The sequence below is a fragment of the Styela clava genome, chromosome 12 (genome assembly GCF_964204865.1).
Source record: "Styela clava chromosome 12, kaStyClav1.hap1.2, whole genome shotgun sequence".
Lineage (NCBI taxonomy): Eukaryota > Metazoa > Chordata > Ascidiacea > Stolidobranchia > Styelidae > Styela > Styela clava.
Genome location: NC_135261.1, coordinates 15872165 through 15891150, shown reverse-complemented (window position 1 = coordinate 15891150; position 18986 = coordinate 15872165). Strand labels below are relative to the sequence as shown.

General features: G+C 33.5%; 1 protein-coding gene across 1 annotated transcript in view; it reads right to left on the bottom strand.

The window, feature by feature from the left end:
* The window catches only part of LOC120330347 (uncharacterized), a 53940-nt gene that overhangs the window by 18322 nt on the left and 16632 nt on the right, over positions 1 to 18986 (bottom strand). The window contains exons 33-64 of the mRNA XM_039397254.2: positions 18787 to 18900; positions 18159 to 18315; positions 17503 to 17575; positions 17167 to 17280; positions 16476 to 16642; positions 15822 to 15922; positions 15531 to 15618; positions 15180 to 15377; positions 14139 to 14275; positions 13672 to 13800; positions 13199 to 13295; positions 12425 to 12601; positions 11664 to 11758; positions 10985 to 11153; positions 10396 to 10584; positions 10015 to 10104; positions 9766 to 9860; positions 9098 to 9266; positions 8629 to 8808; positions 8355 to 8444; positions 7784 to 7881; positions 7114 to 7279; positions 6542 to 6636; positions 6303 to 6465; positions 5594 to 5773; positions 5115 to 5204; positions 4913 to 5013; positions 3413 to 3578; positions 2498 to 2610; positions 1870 to 2059; positions 1289 to 1468; positions 244 to 482 (exon numbers count right to left, since the gene is read on the bottom strand). Coding sequence (XP_039253188.2) covers positions 244 to 482; positions 1289 to 1468; positions 1870 to 2059; positions 2498 to 2610; positions 3413 to 3578; positions 4913 to 5013; positions 5115 to 5204; positions 5594 to 5773; positions 6303 to 6465; positions 6542 to 6636; positions 7114 to 7279; positions 7784 to 7881; positions 8355 to 8444; positions 8629 to 8808; positions 9098 to 9266; positions 9766 to 9860; positions 10015 to 10104; positions 10396 to 10584; positions 10985 to 11153; positions 11664 to 11758; positions 12425 to 12601; positions 13199 to 13295; positions 13672 to 13800; positions 14139 to 14275; positions 15180 to 15377; positions 15531 to 15618; positions 15822 to 15922; positions 16476 to 16642; positions 17167 to 17280; positions 17503 to 17575; positions 18159 to 18315; positions 18787 to 18900 — 4410 coding nt within the window. The remainder of the gene's footprint in view (positions 1 to 243; positions 483 to 1288; positions 1469 to 1869; positions 2060 to 2497; positions 2611 to 3412; positions 3579 to 4912; positions 5014 to 5114; positions 5205 to 5593; positions 5774 to 6302; positions 6466 to 6541; positions 6637 to 7113; positions 7280 to 7783; positions 7882 to 8354; positions 8445 to 8628; positions 8809 to 9097; positions 9267 to 9765; positions 9861 to 10014; positions 10105 to 10395; positions 10585 to 10984; positions 11154 to 11663; positions 11759 to 12424; positions 12602 to 13198; positions 13296 to 13671; positions 13801 to 14138; positions 14276 to 15179; positions 15378 to 15530; positions 15619 to 15821; positions 15923 to 16475; positions 16643 to 17166; positions 17281 to 17502; positions 17576 to 18158; positions 18316 to 18786; positions 18901 to 18986) is intronic.

Below are 18986 nucleotides of genomic sequence, written 5' to 3'. Positions count from 1 at the left end.
CTCAGTAAATGGATATTGACATGGATTTATTTCGACATTTTCAGGGTAGCAATAACACATAACATCTTCATTTAAGTCCATGTATTTAAAACATTAAAAGCAGCACACCATTACCCAATACTCTATCAGAACTGATAACCGGAATGCATTTCACCGCATGATTAATTCATCTTATCCCATTGTTACTCTTACTAACTGATCTCATTTATAAGAAAAAGCTCAATTTAAATATAGAACACTTACGTCTTCTGATGGTGTGCCAGTTCGCTTCTGCCATCTTATAATGTAATTCTTTATACTCGTTGCCGGTTTGTCCCACGTTATCGTATATGAACCATCTGAGGCCGCTTCCATCCTGATGTTGCCTGGTTTGACATCCCGGGGTTTTGTTCTTATTCTTTCAACAACTGGTCTGGATGAAATGTTCTTGTCTTTATTGACCGCTACCACTCGAACCTCGTATTCCGTGCCTGGTTGTAGACCTGCATTACAAAGTAAATTTTACATAAGTTGAGTGATTGTTGGGTACAAAGATTACATTGCTCTTGAACCGAATAATGTTTTTGTCATGTTTTACATTTCTGCTTCTCTAGACATCTGTAGACAAGCAATCACTTGAACAATTAAAGATATTGCTTTTTTGGAAAGATCGAGCCATGACCTAGAAAAATTTAAAATTTATTATACCATGGGTGAGATAGTATGCTTGGGCTTTGTACCCCATTTCTTTGACCAATGATTCCGAAACATACACTCCTATTTGAATAAATCAATAAGTGTTCACATGTCTTATAAATAAGAGATTTTACTGACAAACCAACCAGCAACAGTCTTTTTCAAATACAAAAATTAGGCAATCTATCAAAGGCGATCAATCTATCACGATAAGATCATTTTTTTTCTCGAGAGAGAGAATATACCTAAAACAAGTGCACTTGCATTAGCTGAGAAATATTGGATACACAAAAGGACCACTGAAATGCTGCAAAAAATATGGTGGTGTATTATTTGTCAGCAAATGCCCATTGACGCAAGTCTTGAGCTGTTCAAGTCAACCCAATCATTAAATCGGTTATGAATTGGGAATTTCACATTATTAAAAAAAAATTGGGCATGAAACTTCTTTGTTGATGGTCGAATAAAAGGTACAGTAAACATATGAGAGAACGCAACGATCGATAGGACAGTTGAAACTTTTTCTTGGAGGGACAAAAAAAACACAGTTCGTTAAAAGTGTTCGTAAATTCCAATTGGGGAATTCGAGACCTTTTCATGCTTCATGCTGTACCTGTTGCTGTAATAGAGTTTCTTCCAGGCCTAACAGGTAAAGTTATAACGCCGTCAGATCCATCAGTTGGTACAAGTTCTACAACATATTCAGTTACTTCACCAACAGGATGTTGCCATTGAATAGTGATATTTTCTTCCCCTGGCTCCCCAATGTCAACACGATCAGGTCGATCAAGAGCTGAAAAAGATAATATTGGATAATGCAAAAATGCTGGCGCAAGATTGAGGAATAGGTGTTTCCTAAGAGTTTGGCTGCTTACTAAAAAAAATTTAATGTGATTTCTATAATGTATTGTATCATCAGATAGACAAGAAAAGTATTTGATAAATATTGGTTATAACAATCATTACGGTAATATGTTTTCCATACAGAGATTCCATATTGACATTTATGGACTAATAGAGAAGCCCAGATATACACTAGTCAATGGCCTGACCTGGGTCAGACAAAATGTTCAGGAAATATATGTGTTAGTATGAATCAAGTTTCTTGAAACACATAGGTATTAAAAATTTGCATTTCATAGCCTAGAATGCATTGAATCATACAATTTAGTTCTGCCTGAACAAAACACTCACGAGTTGTAACTGTAACTTTTCCTGGTTGGCTTGTTTTTGGACCACTGACAGCTTTGACTTCGACGATGTATTCAGTAGCTGGCATGAGATGGTTAATTGTGACTCCACCATCTCGAGAAGGTACTCTAAGAATGCGAGGTTCGCCATATATCTCTTCATCTCCAATGCGAATTACGCTGTAGTATTTCACCTGGTAGACAAAATATTAGTTAGTATTGGGAGCAAAGGAATGTGAAACAGTAAGCATAATAAATAGCAAGATAGAGAGAAATAAAACGAAAGAAAAAACATTAGAAATAGGAGAGAATAAAAAAAATAGACGAAAAAGAAAAACTTTGTATTAAAGAAGAAAGATGCAATTGAGACAAAAGGCTCACTCGGTTATTAGACTTTTTTGACAGGAATACTGACTAAATCATTTATAATTTTTTTGTAATTCACTTCACACACTTGCTTCGAGAAAGTTTCTGAACTCCTAATGTAATCTATGTTTCGAATGATGCAATTTTTTCGTTTTTAGAGAGTTGGAGTTAGATAGTCATTTTCCACTATGACTGTTATCATTTTCGAGTGAAGAATTGAGACCTTCTACCACCTTAAACCTATTAATGTTAAACCATGATCGAACCTCATACTCAGGCACTGTGTCGTCAATATCCCATCTTACACGAACTGAGGTTGAATCTGGCCTGTCACGATTAGTAAGTGGTTCCGCTTCAGTGTCTTCAGGAGTTTTCAAAGCTAAATGAGCAGTAAATTGATTATAACTAGACCATGTTTCAGTTTATTCACCTTAAATGTGCTCTTGCCTCAATGAATCTAAATTATATTATCTAAGGACAAATTGCTTCTTTGACCACAATGACTTTTTATAATTTTGACTTGAGCAAATTCTTTCACTTTCAGATTGGGTGCCTGTTATCTTTTTGGGGCCAAAGTGGTTAGAGAGTGCAACATTGTTGGCAATGCAGATTAAAAATCGATCTCATGTTAAAAAAAAAACAGGCCCGCCACCTCGCCTAAGATATAAATAATTGAGTAGGCCATGAAATGTGGCGTGGCGCATTGTGCTAAGTAAGCGTTAGGAAGACGCTCGCCACAGCACCTTTGGTTACGCGAAATGAGTTTGCGAGTTCGAATCCTGTGGGGAATAGTTATATTCGAGAGAATTACTAGACTCCTCTTCACCGCAGAGTGTTTGACGTAACCAGTGGTCGGTCACGGCTTCCTCCACCATCGAGTTCATGCATTTGGAACAAATAACTGTCAAACTAATCCCATCCCATTGACTGGTAACAAGACGAAGGGCTGTGGTTTCCCAAATGATTAAGTCGAGTTATGGGCTTTGCTCGCCCCGGGATATATATGTAAATCGTATCCAATGCATCGAGGAAAGAGTATTATGTTCACATATAAGTGGCTGCTCATACAGAGCCTTGTTCAGAGTGTAGGCATAAAAATGTAGGATGGAAGTTAGATATAAGACTACTTAAGTCATTTTGCCAGTTTAGTGATAACTTGCAATACTATTATCAATACATACGCGTTACAACTTTAATTGTTGTTGGCTGGCTGGCAACGTCATTCAATATTGAGGTTACTTCTATGGTGTATTCTGTATCAGGTTGCAAGTCATATATCACTGTTCCGGTTTGATCTCCATCAACAAGGAGAATCTCCGGATTTCCTCCTACAGGATAATAAGTCACCTAAAAAATTACGTAAATATTTTAAATACGATATTTGCTGGCTAATAAGTGCTTTTCTGGACCCAATTTTTCGGCCTGATTTTTTTTTTTGGGAGGGGGGGGGCGTCTTATTCGGCAGGTAGCCTATGTCTATTTTATTTTTCTGTGGTTTGCTTATTTTTCACAGGAGTTTTCTCAAACATGATTTGTGTTAACCTTAGATTCGTTTGATATATTTTATCATGTACTCGATGACGCCAAAGGGTCTGCCAATCATGATATTTAATTGACTTCGTACTGGCAGCTGTTATTTGTCATATTCTTTTTTAAAAACTCCATTGTAATCATAACTGGCTGGTGGCACACCCTATATCCGCCCGCCCCATTATGGGTACTTTAAAAAGAAAACGCGGCCATCGAGATGACGTGTTTATGACCCATGGACGGAGAACGACATAGACAAGAAAACACAGCTGTTAACAAACCCACAGAGGTACAGTGTAGTAACTTATCACACCGTGTTCAAAGGTTATTTCAACGTTCGGGTTAATAGGTTGTTCAAAATGATTGCTGCTTTTTAATCTAATTCTTTATTGTTAAGAATACTTAATTCTGTGAGTATGATTCTACCAACCAAACATGATCTGGTTCTAACCATATAAAACTATAGAATATTCAAAATGATCGCCGCCTTTTAACTTAAAATTACCGCTTTATTGTTAAGAATAGTTAATTCTGTGAGTATGATTCTACCAAATAAGCATGATCTGGTTCTAACCATATAAAATTATTAGCGCATATTAGTGTTTAACTGATCAACAGAGAAGCAATTTTTCCACCCTGTCGACGTTATTGGAGGGCTGTATGAAAAAACCCTCTTTTTAGTGCGTAAAATAGACATCGTCTTATTTGCCGAGAAATACGGTATCTCCAAAATAATAACTTAATCAGTTGTAGTTTCCTATGGAGTCAGTTAATATATATACCATATTATTACTTATCAGATAATAAGATAAACTATTGATTAATTTGATGATTTAATTTTAGGTCGAATTTTTAATGATTTTATCATTCTACAAGCTAAAAGGTTTATACATGCATTCAGTCCAAATTACACCAAGATTATATTCATATTTTGTCTTTATGCAATTATACATTACTTAAAATTATGTATTTTTCATATGCGTTGAAAGGTTAATATATTCATATTTTGTCTTTATGCAATTATACATTCCTTAAAATTATGTATTTTTCATATGCGTTGAAAGGTTAATATATACAGCGGTTTCAAATTGTAACAAATTTTGACCTCAGTCCACGATACAAAAATACAGAATAAAAAATATTTAACTAACTTCGTAATTATCAGCATTTGGAACTCTATGCCAAGTAACTTCAATACTTCCATCTTCACCTGGGACAAGACTTTCATCAACTCCTTGTGGAGATGGAACCGCTGAAAACAATACAAAAATAAGTAAATATGGGTAAACTTAAAAAGTTTTACAATAGAAAATATGAAAATTGGCGTTGGCGTCTTTTGACCAACTGATTTACCCGTAGTGACAAATCCTTCCAGAGGTAAACTAAGTTCTTCTCCTCGTTTAGCGAGAACTTGCACAAAATAAGTGGTGCCTGGAGTCAAATCTATAAAATAAAGTTCAAATAAAATTTAGTCAATATTAGATGATGACAGTTTCTTTTTACTGTTTTTCTGTTTTGCAAAGATGGTAATATACTGGTTTTAAATAGTTAGGTTAACAAAGGCTTCATGACTATATAGACTACCAAATAGGACGTCCAGTTCAGGAATTTTGATATAATATCCAAAGATTTTTGCTCCCACACTATAAAAACTGACATTTAGACACACAAGGGGCGATTAGCTTTAAAATTATTTTGGTGGAAATGCAATTATGTCTGAACTAACTGAAGTTTGAATATATGATCTCTAATCAGTCAGCAAATTATTCGAAAAATACTTTTCAAAAGCATGACAATAATATATATAAAAATTATTCAACATAAAAAAGTACTTCGAAGAGACACAAAAGTGTCCGCTGTTTCAGTTTCAGTTGGTTCCCATGTCAAGTCTTCTGGATTCGTCACACGAATGACGTAGCGTGGACGACCATGTGTTCGTGATGGAAACCAAACAACAATAAATTCATCTTCACTCACATCAGTAAATTGTATGTCGGTTGGTGGCTTAACACCTGATGTTAATATTAAAAATATTAAAGAGAAATATTTTAGCAATATATGAATTATTATATCAAAGTCTACTTATCAAGGACTGTACACGTATAGAAATAGAAATGATATGGCTTTAGAAGAGCGGGATTGTTTCCAGTTTGACATGGCTTCCACATCCCTGATGGAGAAGTGGGGTCGTAGTTTGACATGTAACTGACTGTCAATATTTCAGAAGTCACATATAATTTTTGAGATGAGTCTCCTTTCTTTTTGAATAGGAATGTGTAAGCACTTCAAAGCATCCAGCATCAAAATAAAACCATACTCAAGTAGTGAGATTGGTGACAACGTTTTCATCAGTGTCTACAGCGTTGGTTGATACAACAACTGTAGTCTATTAACAGCAACTAGAATAGTGTTCTGATATGATTTGAAGCGATCAAACAAACGTCTAGTATACAATTATAACACCAATTAAAAGTTAATTTTGACAATTTTTCAAATAAATTTCATAGCCGACTCTGACACTAAACTGACTGAGAAACCCACCAATGCTTTCAGTAAGTCTAGATGCTGGACTCTTGTGGTCTTGTTTTACAGCTGTTACAGTAATCTCGTATTCGCCTGGTTCTACACCTGTGATGTCATAATATGGTGAAGACACACGTTTTGTGACAGAGTTTCTTCGATCATGGATTGGATTGTAAGTAATCTAAACAAAAAATACAATAAAATAACAAAATGCCAAAAGTGCATCCATACAAAATTCCATGTGAAATGTCCTTCACCTCATAATAGTCAATGTGATCAACTGGCGACCAGACAACTCGTACTCTGTCGCTGGATGGTCTTGTTTCTAGATTTTCCGGAGAACCAACTGGACCTTCGAAATAAGAAAATGCAAATATGAAAATTGGTGGTAATGTATGTAATGAATCTGTTACATTATTTAGTTTAAATATATATATACCAATTCGAAAAAAGTGCAGCTTTTTATATCAAAATACAATGAAATTTTTTGGAACAAATTCCTTCTAAAATGTGATTCATATGATAAAAAGCCAAGCATTTTATCAGGTTAATATTGGTTTTATATATGCTTCAAATATATATATACCTTCACGAAGGTTTCAACCATTTTTTTTCATTGACCTTTTTATCATTATCACCAAGTTTACTTAAGAAATAATATTTCTAATATATATAAGTTCCAAAGTGGGTAAGACTTGCAATCTTCCTCAACCTTGAGAAATTGTACAAAATCTTGATATTCCTTCCACCCCAGGTTGAACCATTCGTGAAATCATGTAAACACAATATAAGCTCTGTGAATTATATATAATTTAGACTGACTAAATACCTGTCGTCAATTCTAATGTTTTCGGTGGACCTTTGGCCCCATTATAAATAGTTGTGACTTTGACAACATATTCTGTTTCAGGTTCTAAGTCATATAACTTCACATTGTTTGTTTCTCCTGCGACATGGAGCGTTTGCGGATTTCCTCCAATAGGATAATAGGTGACCTATGAAAGTAGAAATTCAAAATGTATTTTTGCGTCATGGTTCCGATGAAATGAGAAGGTATGTTGTTCTTTCAGTAATCATTTTCTGTTTTCAATTCCTAGTAAATGTTGAGGTGAATCATATTTGATTTTAATAAATTTTAGAATAATGTTTTATTAATAAATCTGTATATCAAATCCAAATACCCAGCTGGTGTAACATCGGATAGCTACCAAACAGCCATGCCTAATAGTCCTGTACGGAATTTTAAATCAAGCCCAACTATGTCATGAAGGTTTGAGGAAACCTATACTGGGACAAAAAGACTGCTTTGCCCAAATCTGGAATGTAACCAGATTTAAACGACTTATGTTAAGACTTGTTCAAGAATAAGTGACAAATACTTCATGAAATTGTATACAATAAACTGGGATTTTCCACAAAAGATCGAATTGATAGTAAATTGATTCCTACAACAAATATAATTAACCCTAATGACCGGTATAAGAAATACTTTAACTTACTATATAGCTGTCAGCATCTGGTACTTCTTGCCAAATGACGTCAACAGGTTGATTTCCATGTACTTTTGGCGCATCTACTCTTCTGACAACTGGTATTTCTGAAATTTTTATCAAAATATTAACTAACATAGTTTAAACTTCCATGAAGTTGAATAATAATATTATTCTCAGTAATTTATTTCATCATAAGAAATATTATATAGAACATAGATAAATATTTCGGGGTATTTATATTGGCAGGTTCTGTAACTTGTACATTTCAAAAAATTGTTTTCAGGGGTATGTTTTGATCGAGAGAGAATTTGCTCAAAGCAAAGTCAATCACACATTCTCAGACGTTTTATATAAAAATTTATAAAGTGTGTTGATGACATGAGTGAGTGTGTGTGTGTGTGTGTTAAGTGTGTGTTGATGACATGTGACCTAATTAAAATATACCTATAAAAAACTGAATAAGAATAACGTACATGCCTATCCATTATAGGGGGAGAATTTGAGTTCAAATAATTTTTCGGCATACATTTATAATTATATATGTTCAAGCATTGATTTGGTTTACAATTATTTTTACCTGTTGTAAAACTGCTTGAAACTGGGGAACTTTTCTGATCAATAAACACCGAAACAACCTCAACATTATACCGGGTTCCTGGCTTCAAATCTGAAATGAAAAATAAAATATAAACCAATTATTTCTCTGCGTTTCTGTTGTTATCAAGCTTTTACTTTTGAAATAAAAGTCATTAGTAAGACCAAATGTGGATAATATTATACCATCCCTATTCTTTGGTTGGTCCAACTTCCCAACAAATCCTTTGTTATAAAATAACTTTATGTATGCTTACCAGAAAACGAATACCATCTGTTTTCAGTTGTACCAGTTATTGGAGTACCAGTGGTATCATAAGCTGGTACCAGTTTAACTTCATATGAAAAACGCTGTCGTGTTCTCGGAGGTCTCCATTCAATAACAGCAGAATCTTCAGTTATGTCACTGAAACGTACATTACTAGGCGAATCGATACCTGTGAAGAATAATATTATTGGAAGTTCTTTGATATCGTTTGAAATATTACTTAAGTTATTATTTACCTGAAATTTCAGCAAACATTTGAACAAAATTAAATATTGTTTGTATTTATATTTGTAAACATTTTGGGTAAAGTGAACTGTTTGCATAGATAGACATGAAAGCTTTCCACCATGTTTAATTATAATCAAAAAAATAGAATAATGACATTACTATATACTTGCTTATATTACCACAAGACGTTTGTCAACTGTAATAAAATATTGTTGATATTGAGCAATTACCAATTCGTTCTCGAGCAGTGGCAGTTGGACTTCTTTGGTCATCTTTCACAGCGACAATTTCAATTTCATATTGTCCGGGTCCAACATTTGGAAGATCGTAATATTCTGATCCTGAGGGTAGCTGTACCGTAACTGGCCTTGAAGCATCATCTACCGGGTGGTATGTCAACTGCAAAATAATGTAGACACTTTCCATGGATTTTATTGGTGTTTTATGTTAAGCATTAAAATATATAGCAAATGCGGCTGCAGTTCGTTTGCTGTTAACAATTATATATTATGAAACTTATCCGACATCAAATGTGAAAATTAATGACTGAAAAAATTAATATAAGAATAAAATAATGTTAAATATTGATTTGAAACTTTTATTGAGTGCATATGTGTGTACCAACGTACACTTGTTTAATTTTTGTGTTTTATGTATAATTTTTTTGTAATGACATAGGATGGAGTTGGAGCATTCCTTTCTGTATGATTAAAATAAACTATAAAATTCCAACAACTAGAATGGAACAACTCAACTGTAAACTGAATTACTTATACACAGATGTTTTTATATATTAGTTTTACACTGCATAGCATTGATTTATAATATGTCATGTTATCTTTATCCCGGAAACTCAAATCCGCTAACTTATCATTGTTAAGATAACCGTATAGTCTACCTCATAATTATCCGCACCATCGACTGGAGACCATTCAATTCGAATGACGCCATTTATAACTCTTGACTGCACATTTCTTGGTTGATCCACAGGTGCTGTAAAATGTAGTGCAACATGTCATCATAACCGCAATAATAAGATCAAGTCTATTATGGAAATATGACTGAAAAATCTAGAGAAAGGTTCTTGGTTTTTAATTAAAATGATCCTATATGTGTAGAAAAAATTGCTGAATTATTAGGAAAATACCTGTTGTTACGACTGCTGAAATTGGCTCACTCTTTTGATCACCGTATCGTGTTATGACTTCAATGCGATATTCTGTATTTGGTCGCAACCCTGAACAATTGTAAAAAGGACTTAATTCAAGAATTCAATCAGGCCCGTTACTGAATGAAGCACATAGCAACACATTTCAATATTTGTTGATAATCTTAATGCTTATTAGTAATACAAAGATAAAGTTAATCACCATTCGAAATCATTGTTACGAATAATGATGCCATGCTTTATTTTTTATTGAATACAACCATTAAAACTTTTTTTACGGTTTTTGAACATTTTTGCAAGGCTTTAGATTTTTTTTCACGATTTTCGTACATATAATCAAAATTTGAATGAAAATCGTACTTCGGAATGTATATGTTGTCTGATTTGTCCTTTTTTCAGATGGTAGCTCAAGCGGTGTAAAAACAGAGTTGAGCAAGGCAATAACGTCATATTTTGGAGTATAGCCCAAGTTTGAAGGAGGTTGCCATATTGCTGTTATCTCATCATTTGTAATGCCAGTCAATCGAAGACTTGTTGGAGGTTTTACAGCTAACAAATAAAAAAATATTTGTAAGAATATACCCATACTACTACAAGCTGTGTATAGATTGGCCTATAGAAAATTAAAAAAATGCAACGTTTTTAACGGTGCCACGTTCTTATCCTATAAAATCTAATAATATTTTTGTCCCTTTTTTCTCCTCCAGATCAAATCTAAAGTTGAGATAGTTTTTTCGTCTTCTATGACATATCTTGGGCTGAGTATTGTTTTGACCTATGTCGAAGCAAATATTTGCAAATATTTGTTCGGCATGAAAAAGATAAAATTTTCGAAGATTTCGAAAATGGAGTCCCTATCCCTAAATATATCAAATTATTGCGATTCTATGATCAAATCCTGGAACTAAACAGCAAACTCTCCATCAATGTTAATATTCGATTAACTTACGCATATGTGCAGTTATATCAATAGTAGGACTGAGGTAGTCCTCCTTGACCGATTGGATACTTATGACATAATGGCCTGGTTCAACATTAGGAAGTCTTAAAGTAGTTGTTGGGCTTTCAACTGTCTCTGTGTGTGATTTGCTTTCATCGCCTTCGGGATGAATTGTAATCTTTAAAAACAATTTTATAATAAAATTATGTATATAAAATAATTTCTAGCATCCGATTCAAAAATAAAATTGCTTACAGAATACATGGAAAAAAATAAACATAATATCATGAAGCAAATATGGTTCATATCACGAATTTGAAAAACATGTTTGCCTTTCTGTTGATCGTGGAAGGTTTTTCATTATATATCAAATTATAATGATACAAACTATAACATATTCTCTGTCTGAGTTCTGAGACGAGCCAAACTATTCAGATTTTTCAAAATCACTATTCTGAATTATGGCATTCAATTCTGTGAAACCGACGGCTTGTTTCATTTCAACAGAAATCAAGCGTATATAAGATATTGTCAACTAAGCAGAATTATTACAACTACATTGAAGGAAGACTTTATTTTTAAAATTTATACACTGAATTATACATTTAAAAAATAAATAGACTTTTTGATTAAGTTAAAATGAAGAAAAATAGAAAAATGTTTAACAAGGCTTGTATATTGTAAATACCTCATAAGCTTCTGCATCTTGCACAGGTGACCATTGTACAATAAAATCATTGCCAGAAACAGAAACTCTTGCTTTAGATGGTGTTGATACAGTCTCTGTAAAGAAATGAAATACAATTACTGGTATAAGATTTAAAAAAATTGGTTGGGTCTGAGTTGCAGAGAAAATAGATTTTTCGCATAGAGAACAACAGATTCAGATTCAGATATTTATTTTCACCGTGCAAGAATAAATGTAAAGCAATAAACGCACACAAAAATAAAAAACTAACAAAAACGAAAAAAACATTGATTCATAGCAATAGATGATGGGTCGCGATAGACTCGGTGAGTCATCTAGTCAGCGACACCTCAGTTAAGCAGAAAATATAGCAAAAAAACATAATCATGAAGAGAACAACAAGACATGAGAAGAACCATTATGATTCATTTCGTATAGATGGCGTACTACCGACATTGGAAGTGAAGCGACCGAGTGATTGGAAAATGCCTCGCTGAGTGCAAGCACAGCAAGATTTTGCTGACTAATATGATAGGACAGAATATGAAAAATAAGGCTGCTGCCCAGCAACGAGGCTCGTTATGGAAGCAGTCAACAGACAGTAAAATTACTGACGTAATGAATAACCAACCGGTATGTATTTTACTAATGTCACAACAATTTAGCAAATTATCTCAGTGTCCAATAAATGTGTATGAAAATGCATGGAATAAGAATTACGTCAACTGGCAAAATACCTAAACAAAAAAATTTTGTTATACCGTTTCTTGTTGTTATTGTGGTGGCAACAGGAGCACTCATTTCACTTCCTTGCTTGGTTTGAACCTGAATAGTATATTCTGTATCTGGTTGAAGATCAGTTATTTCAACTCGGTTTGTAGTAACGTCAATTTCCTTCAACGTATGAGTTGTAAGGGGATAGTACAAGACTTTGTAACCTAAAATTGAAAATAAAATAGTAATAATATTATTTAGCTTCGATAGTGCCCCAAATATTCTTTATCAATTATCATATACACTACCAGTGATTGTAATTTTTTTGTAATGTACTACTCATTTTAATACATTTCTTGTAATTTTCGATTTCAATATTTTTTGCTCATTCAATAAACTTTGTAATAGTCAGGTTTACGAACAAGAAATTGTGTATCTTTAGAAGAGCGAAATGTCACATTTGGTATTCACAAGAAATCTCTCACACAGACTTGACACAATATCAGACACATTATTTCAATATCTTAGCACATTTATGGTAAAATTATTTTAAATTTTCAATAAATTCAGTTAATACCATTTTACACTTTTGTAAAGAAGTTCATTGCTAACTTAAATGTTTACAAAGGTTGGTGAATGAATTCCTTGATCATGAAACAAACCCGTGATTAACATACAACTGTAACGTAATAAGCTTTATGACGATTCAACCATGAGGTCTCGTCACGATCTATCACGAGCATTCTATAATATTCATATTTTCCCCTTGGAAAATTTACATTGTGGAACATTTTAGTCATGAATCGAAAATACAAATGTACCTGTTGTTAACGTCGAAATTGGTTCTGTCCACATCAACGCAACAGAATCATAACTCAAGGCAGTTACATCCAAATCTCCAGGCTGGTTAGGCTTGGTCTAAACACATCCAAGTTTATAACAAAACAAATTAGTCTAGTTGCCATAGAGAGAAGGTTCAAAGCATTTCGCTATTATCTCCATGTATATATTATGACTATTGTAATCACTCATCAAACCAAATTACGGGTATTGTTATCTTTATTGGACTATATGCTTGTAATATGACGTTATATTTAGCTGTTTGGTAATATTTTGACAATTTTGTCGTTTGTGATGGCCATCGCTCTTGGTTTATTGATGAGTGAAACTAATTTTTTCATATGTATATATGTAAAAAATCAGGGATTATATTATGGATAAAATTGACAGACTCGTAAGATCCAAATGGTATATTTTCTAACTTGTATCTATCATGTTACTTATTGATACATACTGTTGTGTATATAACAGCTGGTCTACTTTTTCTTCCTCCCGAAAGGGCCTCAACTGTGGTCCGGTGTCGTTTTCCAGTTTCAAGTCCCGTTATTTCAATTGAACTTGTTCCTCTTGGTACCTCAAGTCTCTGTTGTCGAAACAAAAAATAAAAGCAAAATGTATTTTATAGAACATCTAGCATAGTATTTCATGAAAGATAAATCAAAACTGAATAAATTAGTAGTATTGTATAAAACTGTTAAAAAAGCATAAATCAAACCACAGGATCGGTTCTAGTACTGCATATTTAAGCAAATAAATCGAATGACCAAGAACCAATGTCAATGCGATTTTTTCACTTACAAAATAGTAAATTATAAAAATCCTGATGGGAACAAAATTGATCAGTTTTTTGATGACTTATAATAATAAAGTGCTTCATTTACATACAGTCGCAACTTTTATTTTTAGACATGATTTTTTTACCTGTCTACGCCCAGCACCACCAATAGGTGTAACAGTAACTCTGTGCTCTGCATCTTGCTCAGTCCATTTCAATACAAATGATGTTGACGTTTTGGTTTCATCTGGTACTCTGACTATTGGCTGATGAAGAATGACCCCTGAATAAACAAAATAAAAAATAAAAAATATAGTAGCTCAGAGTTTGTAAAATTAAAGTTTTCAAAACATGATGATCTAAATCGGTTGGACCTGGCTATGCTGGCAAGATATTGATTGTCTTTAAGTACAATGTACACCGCAATTACTGCAAAATTCTTGTGCAAATTTTTCATACATCAAACCAAATTGTCACCCGAGTATAAATGAACTTAACTTGATCATCTTTTCTACTTTATGATACACTACACTAAAATAGTTTACTATTAAAACAAATTCATGGCTATAGTAAAATAAACTATATGTTTTGAAATAAATATGCAATAAAAAAAAATTTCTTATTAGTTGCTCAGTTCTTATTAGCATAATCCCTTTTAACGAAATAGAAAGTATGTTTGTAAGCTTTGGTAATATCATAGTCTAGTGTTAGACTAAGATATAACGAAAGCTTACAAATATGCTTGCTATTCTGTGAAAAGAGATTATGCTCTTCCTAATTATCTTTATAATACTATCTTGTTTAAACATCTTGAAACATATGGCATCTGAAACATAAGTATCTGTGGTAGGAAGTAAACGAGTGAAAAAGCCTTACAGTTTTGTACACAATACCCTATATATATCTACATTACATTATATTGATGTTTAAAAAAGAACAGGATGCATCAGCTTTCCCAGAATTCAGTAAACCAATGACAATAAAGTCAAGATTAAAGTTAAAACTAAATGGTACTAATGGTACTACCTACTGGTACTATACCACTATTTTTATCATAATGGAAATGTATGTGTATTTTTGTTTCTAACAGATGGACAAAGCATTTCAGGTGTGATTTTTTTAAATTATAAATTAACAAAAGAACATGGTAAAAAATTTTCAGCTTGATCATCTAAAAAAGGACGCACTTCTCTCAGATGCTGGACGTGTCCTTTGTCTTCCTGCAAGGGGGGCACTTTTCTCTCCACTTTCTAATTTGGAAGATATCAAAAGGACATAGGTAGTGTCAGATTTAAGACCTCTCAAAGTGACGCTAGTGTAACCTTCTGCAGTGACTTGATACCAATCTGCTCCACTCTCTTCTGGTCGATACTTTACTTCGAAATCTGTGTAAAAACTCAAATTAAATCGAAATGTACAAATAATTGGTGGAAGACCAACCCATTTAAAATTAATCAACAAAAATCACCGTCTATACATGAAATACAGTTCATTAATTTTTTAATGAGTGTATCACCGGTAAGTAAATTTTGTCTAACCTGTTATATCATCGCGAGGACTATCCCATGAAATTGTGAATCTTGATCTCATAACATTTGTGAATTTCATGTTTGTTGGCATCGGTACCTTAAAATGTTATTTCTATAGTTAAATTTCATAATGATTTTTACACATTCAATAGCGACTTACTGCCGGTATTTAGACTTAAAAATAAGTCATCAATAGGCTTGATTATCATGTACTAGAGCCGATGCCACTATATAGTTGATCAAGACTATATTTATAATTTACTCGATTAAAACGAGCTATTTCTTTTGTATCACAGTTACCTCGTCAGTGGTTCGATCGGACGGTTGAGGTTCCCGTTCTAAAGACAATTTATCCTCTCTAGTTGGCTCAGGTTCATCTGGAGGAACTTGTTCTACATCTCCTATAGAATTATAAAAATAAAATTGTAATAAAATTGTACAGAAAACATAAGCTTTTACGATGAAACTGTTGACTAAAATGAACTACGCTTAAAATACATACATCTGATCACCTTTTTACAAACTATCGAGTAATATCATTAATACATCTAGTGATGACTGAAATCAATCCATAACAATTTGAAAAAATAAAATATTTCAACTTCTCCCAAATTTAAAGTGGAATTTCAAATTAGACTAAAGTGAAATAGTGATCGAGAGAGTAATTTTATTAGTCATTAAAACTCAAGTCTAATAATAATATATATTTATTTTTCTACATTAATTCGGGAATGGTACCATGCGAAAACCTTATGTACGAACAGCTGATTTATATTATAGTGCTAGAGTCAAACTGGATATTATCATATGTTTTGGGAGAGAGTATATATATATATACAATGCAGACAAGTGGACATCTAGCTTTGAGATTCAGATTCATGGTAGAATTGGGGGTTTAACATACCACCTCGTGATAACCCACCTATTCTATCTACTCAAGGAAATATTTCTTACCTAGTCGAACCAGAGTAACGACGGGAAAGCTTGAAATACCTCTCCGAATTGTATATACTTGAATTTCATATGTTTGATATGCAGGCATTCCTGTGACTTCTATTTTAGAATCTACAATATCGAACCTCTCATATTCTTGTTGATTGGCAGCATTCAAAATGACAACTCTGAATTATAATGACATATTACCCAAGTGATTAGGTTTTTGAATGATGGGAATTATGATAGCCGACAGGTAGGATAGAATATAGTAGGTTGTTGGGCCAGTAAATCGTTCTATATGCATGGACTTGCACAATGGTAAAAAAAAACCATGTTCAAGCAATAAACCGTTCCACCACACGAATTCCTGCATTTCTGTTGTAAAAAATCATCCTACAAAGGATTGTGATATTGAAACCCATTTAGAGTAATTGAACGTGTGATTTGATAAGCTTGAATATATATGAATTTAGACATTGTTATTTCCTGAGAACGATTTGTGTTTTATATTTCTAGGCATCGCTATTGTGTTATTAAAAAGTCTGGAATCTATCCCTGTCTTAAGTTGAACAACTGACTAAATTTTCAGGATTTGAACTAGGGATCTATAGTTCACGCTGGTAAAATAGTTAAGTCGATCAGCTGAAAAATTTGAAACTAATCAAAAGCATCTAGCCCATCATTGATGTGCATGTCATTCAAATTATACTTGTAGTTGTCAAAGTAAACATCGGGTGTGGGTTCCCATCTAGCTCTCAGTGATGTAGGACTAAGTGCCTCGGCTTGCAAGTTTGATACCGGTGATGGATAAGGCAAAGGAGATCTAAAAATAAAAAAAATTGGATTAGTGTATCAGACGATAGAACTAGCTTGTTGCAAGGAACAATCAGATAATAGCAATTCATCAATTACAGGTGGTTTCTTATTCAGTTTATGTGAAATTCCTCAAAATTGGTTTGTTTTCTTCAGTGCATACCGATATGTATAAAGGAAATAATATAATGTCATGCAACCACTAATCAAATCACAATACAAACTTTATTACCTGTCATCTCCGGGTTTGTTTGTCGGTGTCGCGATCGGTGGGTTTGTCCCAGTATCTTCAATTTCGATGACATCTGTTGAAAAGTTTAGCATGGGTAGACTTGTCATACTATTTTCTGTTTACTTTGTTCTATACCTCGACCTCTGTTTATTTAACCAATATTATTCAATCCCACATTATAATGTAAAAATGGAAGGAAAAAAACAGAACAATAATAAAAACGGCTTGAGATTTTTAAAAGAAGCTCTCAATTATCATTCGTGAAATTTTTTTTTTCAAATATGATTAGAGCACAGGTGGCAAATATTCTTAAGTGACTTGCAAACTTTTACCGTTGCTGAGATTGAACTTATGCTTGCTTGCTTACAAACTAATTTTATTATGATGTTTCACTCACTTCCAGAAAGCAAATATACATACAAATTGAGTACGTCTTGAAAAACAGAATCTTATCACTTCAACATAACCTTCTTAAATTATAAATAGCCTGGGTTAGGTTGTATGCAATTCTAAAAGCTTCAAATAGTGACGCTACTCAATTGGCCTTGCTAGGCAGTCACATCAGCCTTAACCAAAGACACCAGGTTATAAATGAAAGAGTCAATTCAACTCTTGCAATGTTCAGATAACCATTCGCCTCATAACAACATACTTACCGATTTCTGTGTAGTTAAACACCACCGGGGTAGGAATGTTATTTTTCAATGTGCTAATCTTGAATGAGGCAGTTTCTCCCGGGGCCATCGGTAAACGAATCCTTCTTGAAGTTGTGTCAGGTGACATTGGCGGTTGATCGTTCCATGTATGTGTGTTCTACAATACGTTAATATTCATTAATAGTCAAGACATGCTTCTGATTAAATAAGAGTGGGCGGAGGGAAAAGGGCAGAAGGTTGTGGCAAACATTTACAGTGTAGTTCATGAAAATAAATTATTTTTTTAATATATAACAGTGGTTCCCAAAGTTGATTGACCGGGAGTCAATTTAGAATCAGAAGGATATTCGCGGGCCGGTAGAGGGGAGCGCATACACTGACGCGACCCATATGTACCCCTTATACAGGTACGTATAATTAAGATGCCGGTGTAATTGAATTGTTACAAATATACACATGCTTGAACTGTGATAATGACGTAACAATTGCGGCATTCAGAACGTCAAGAAATAAAACATCAAGTGGTAAACTATTTCACCCAAGTTCGGCGGGCAATATTAAATCGTTATGCGGGCCGTAATTGGCCCGCGGGCCAACGAAAAGTGAATTTAGAATAAAATATACTTACAGGGTTTCTTATAGAAAACAATATTCCGTCAATATCTTCTGGATTTTGCCAACTTATGATCAACTCTTGACCATCAGGTAATCGGTGGACTCTAACATCACTAACTTTGTCTGCCTGTAAAAAAAAGAACAATTATATAATAAATTAGTTGAATTCGTAAACTACATGGACAAAACATATAGCGTTGTGGATTTAGTGAA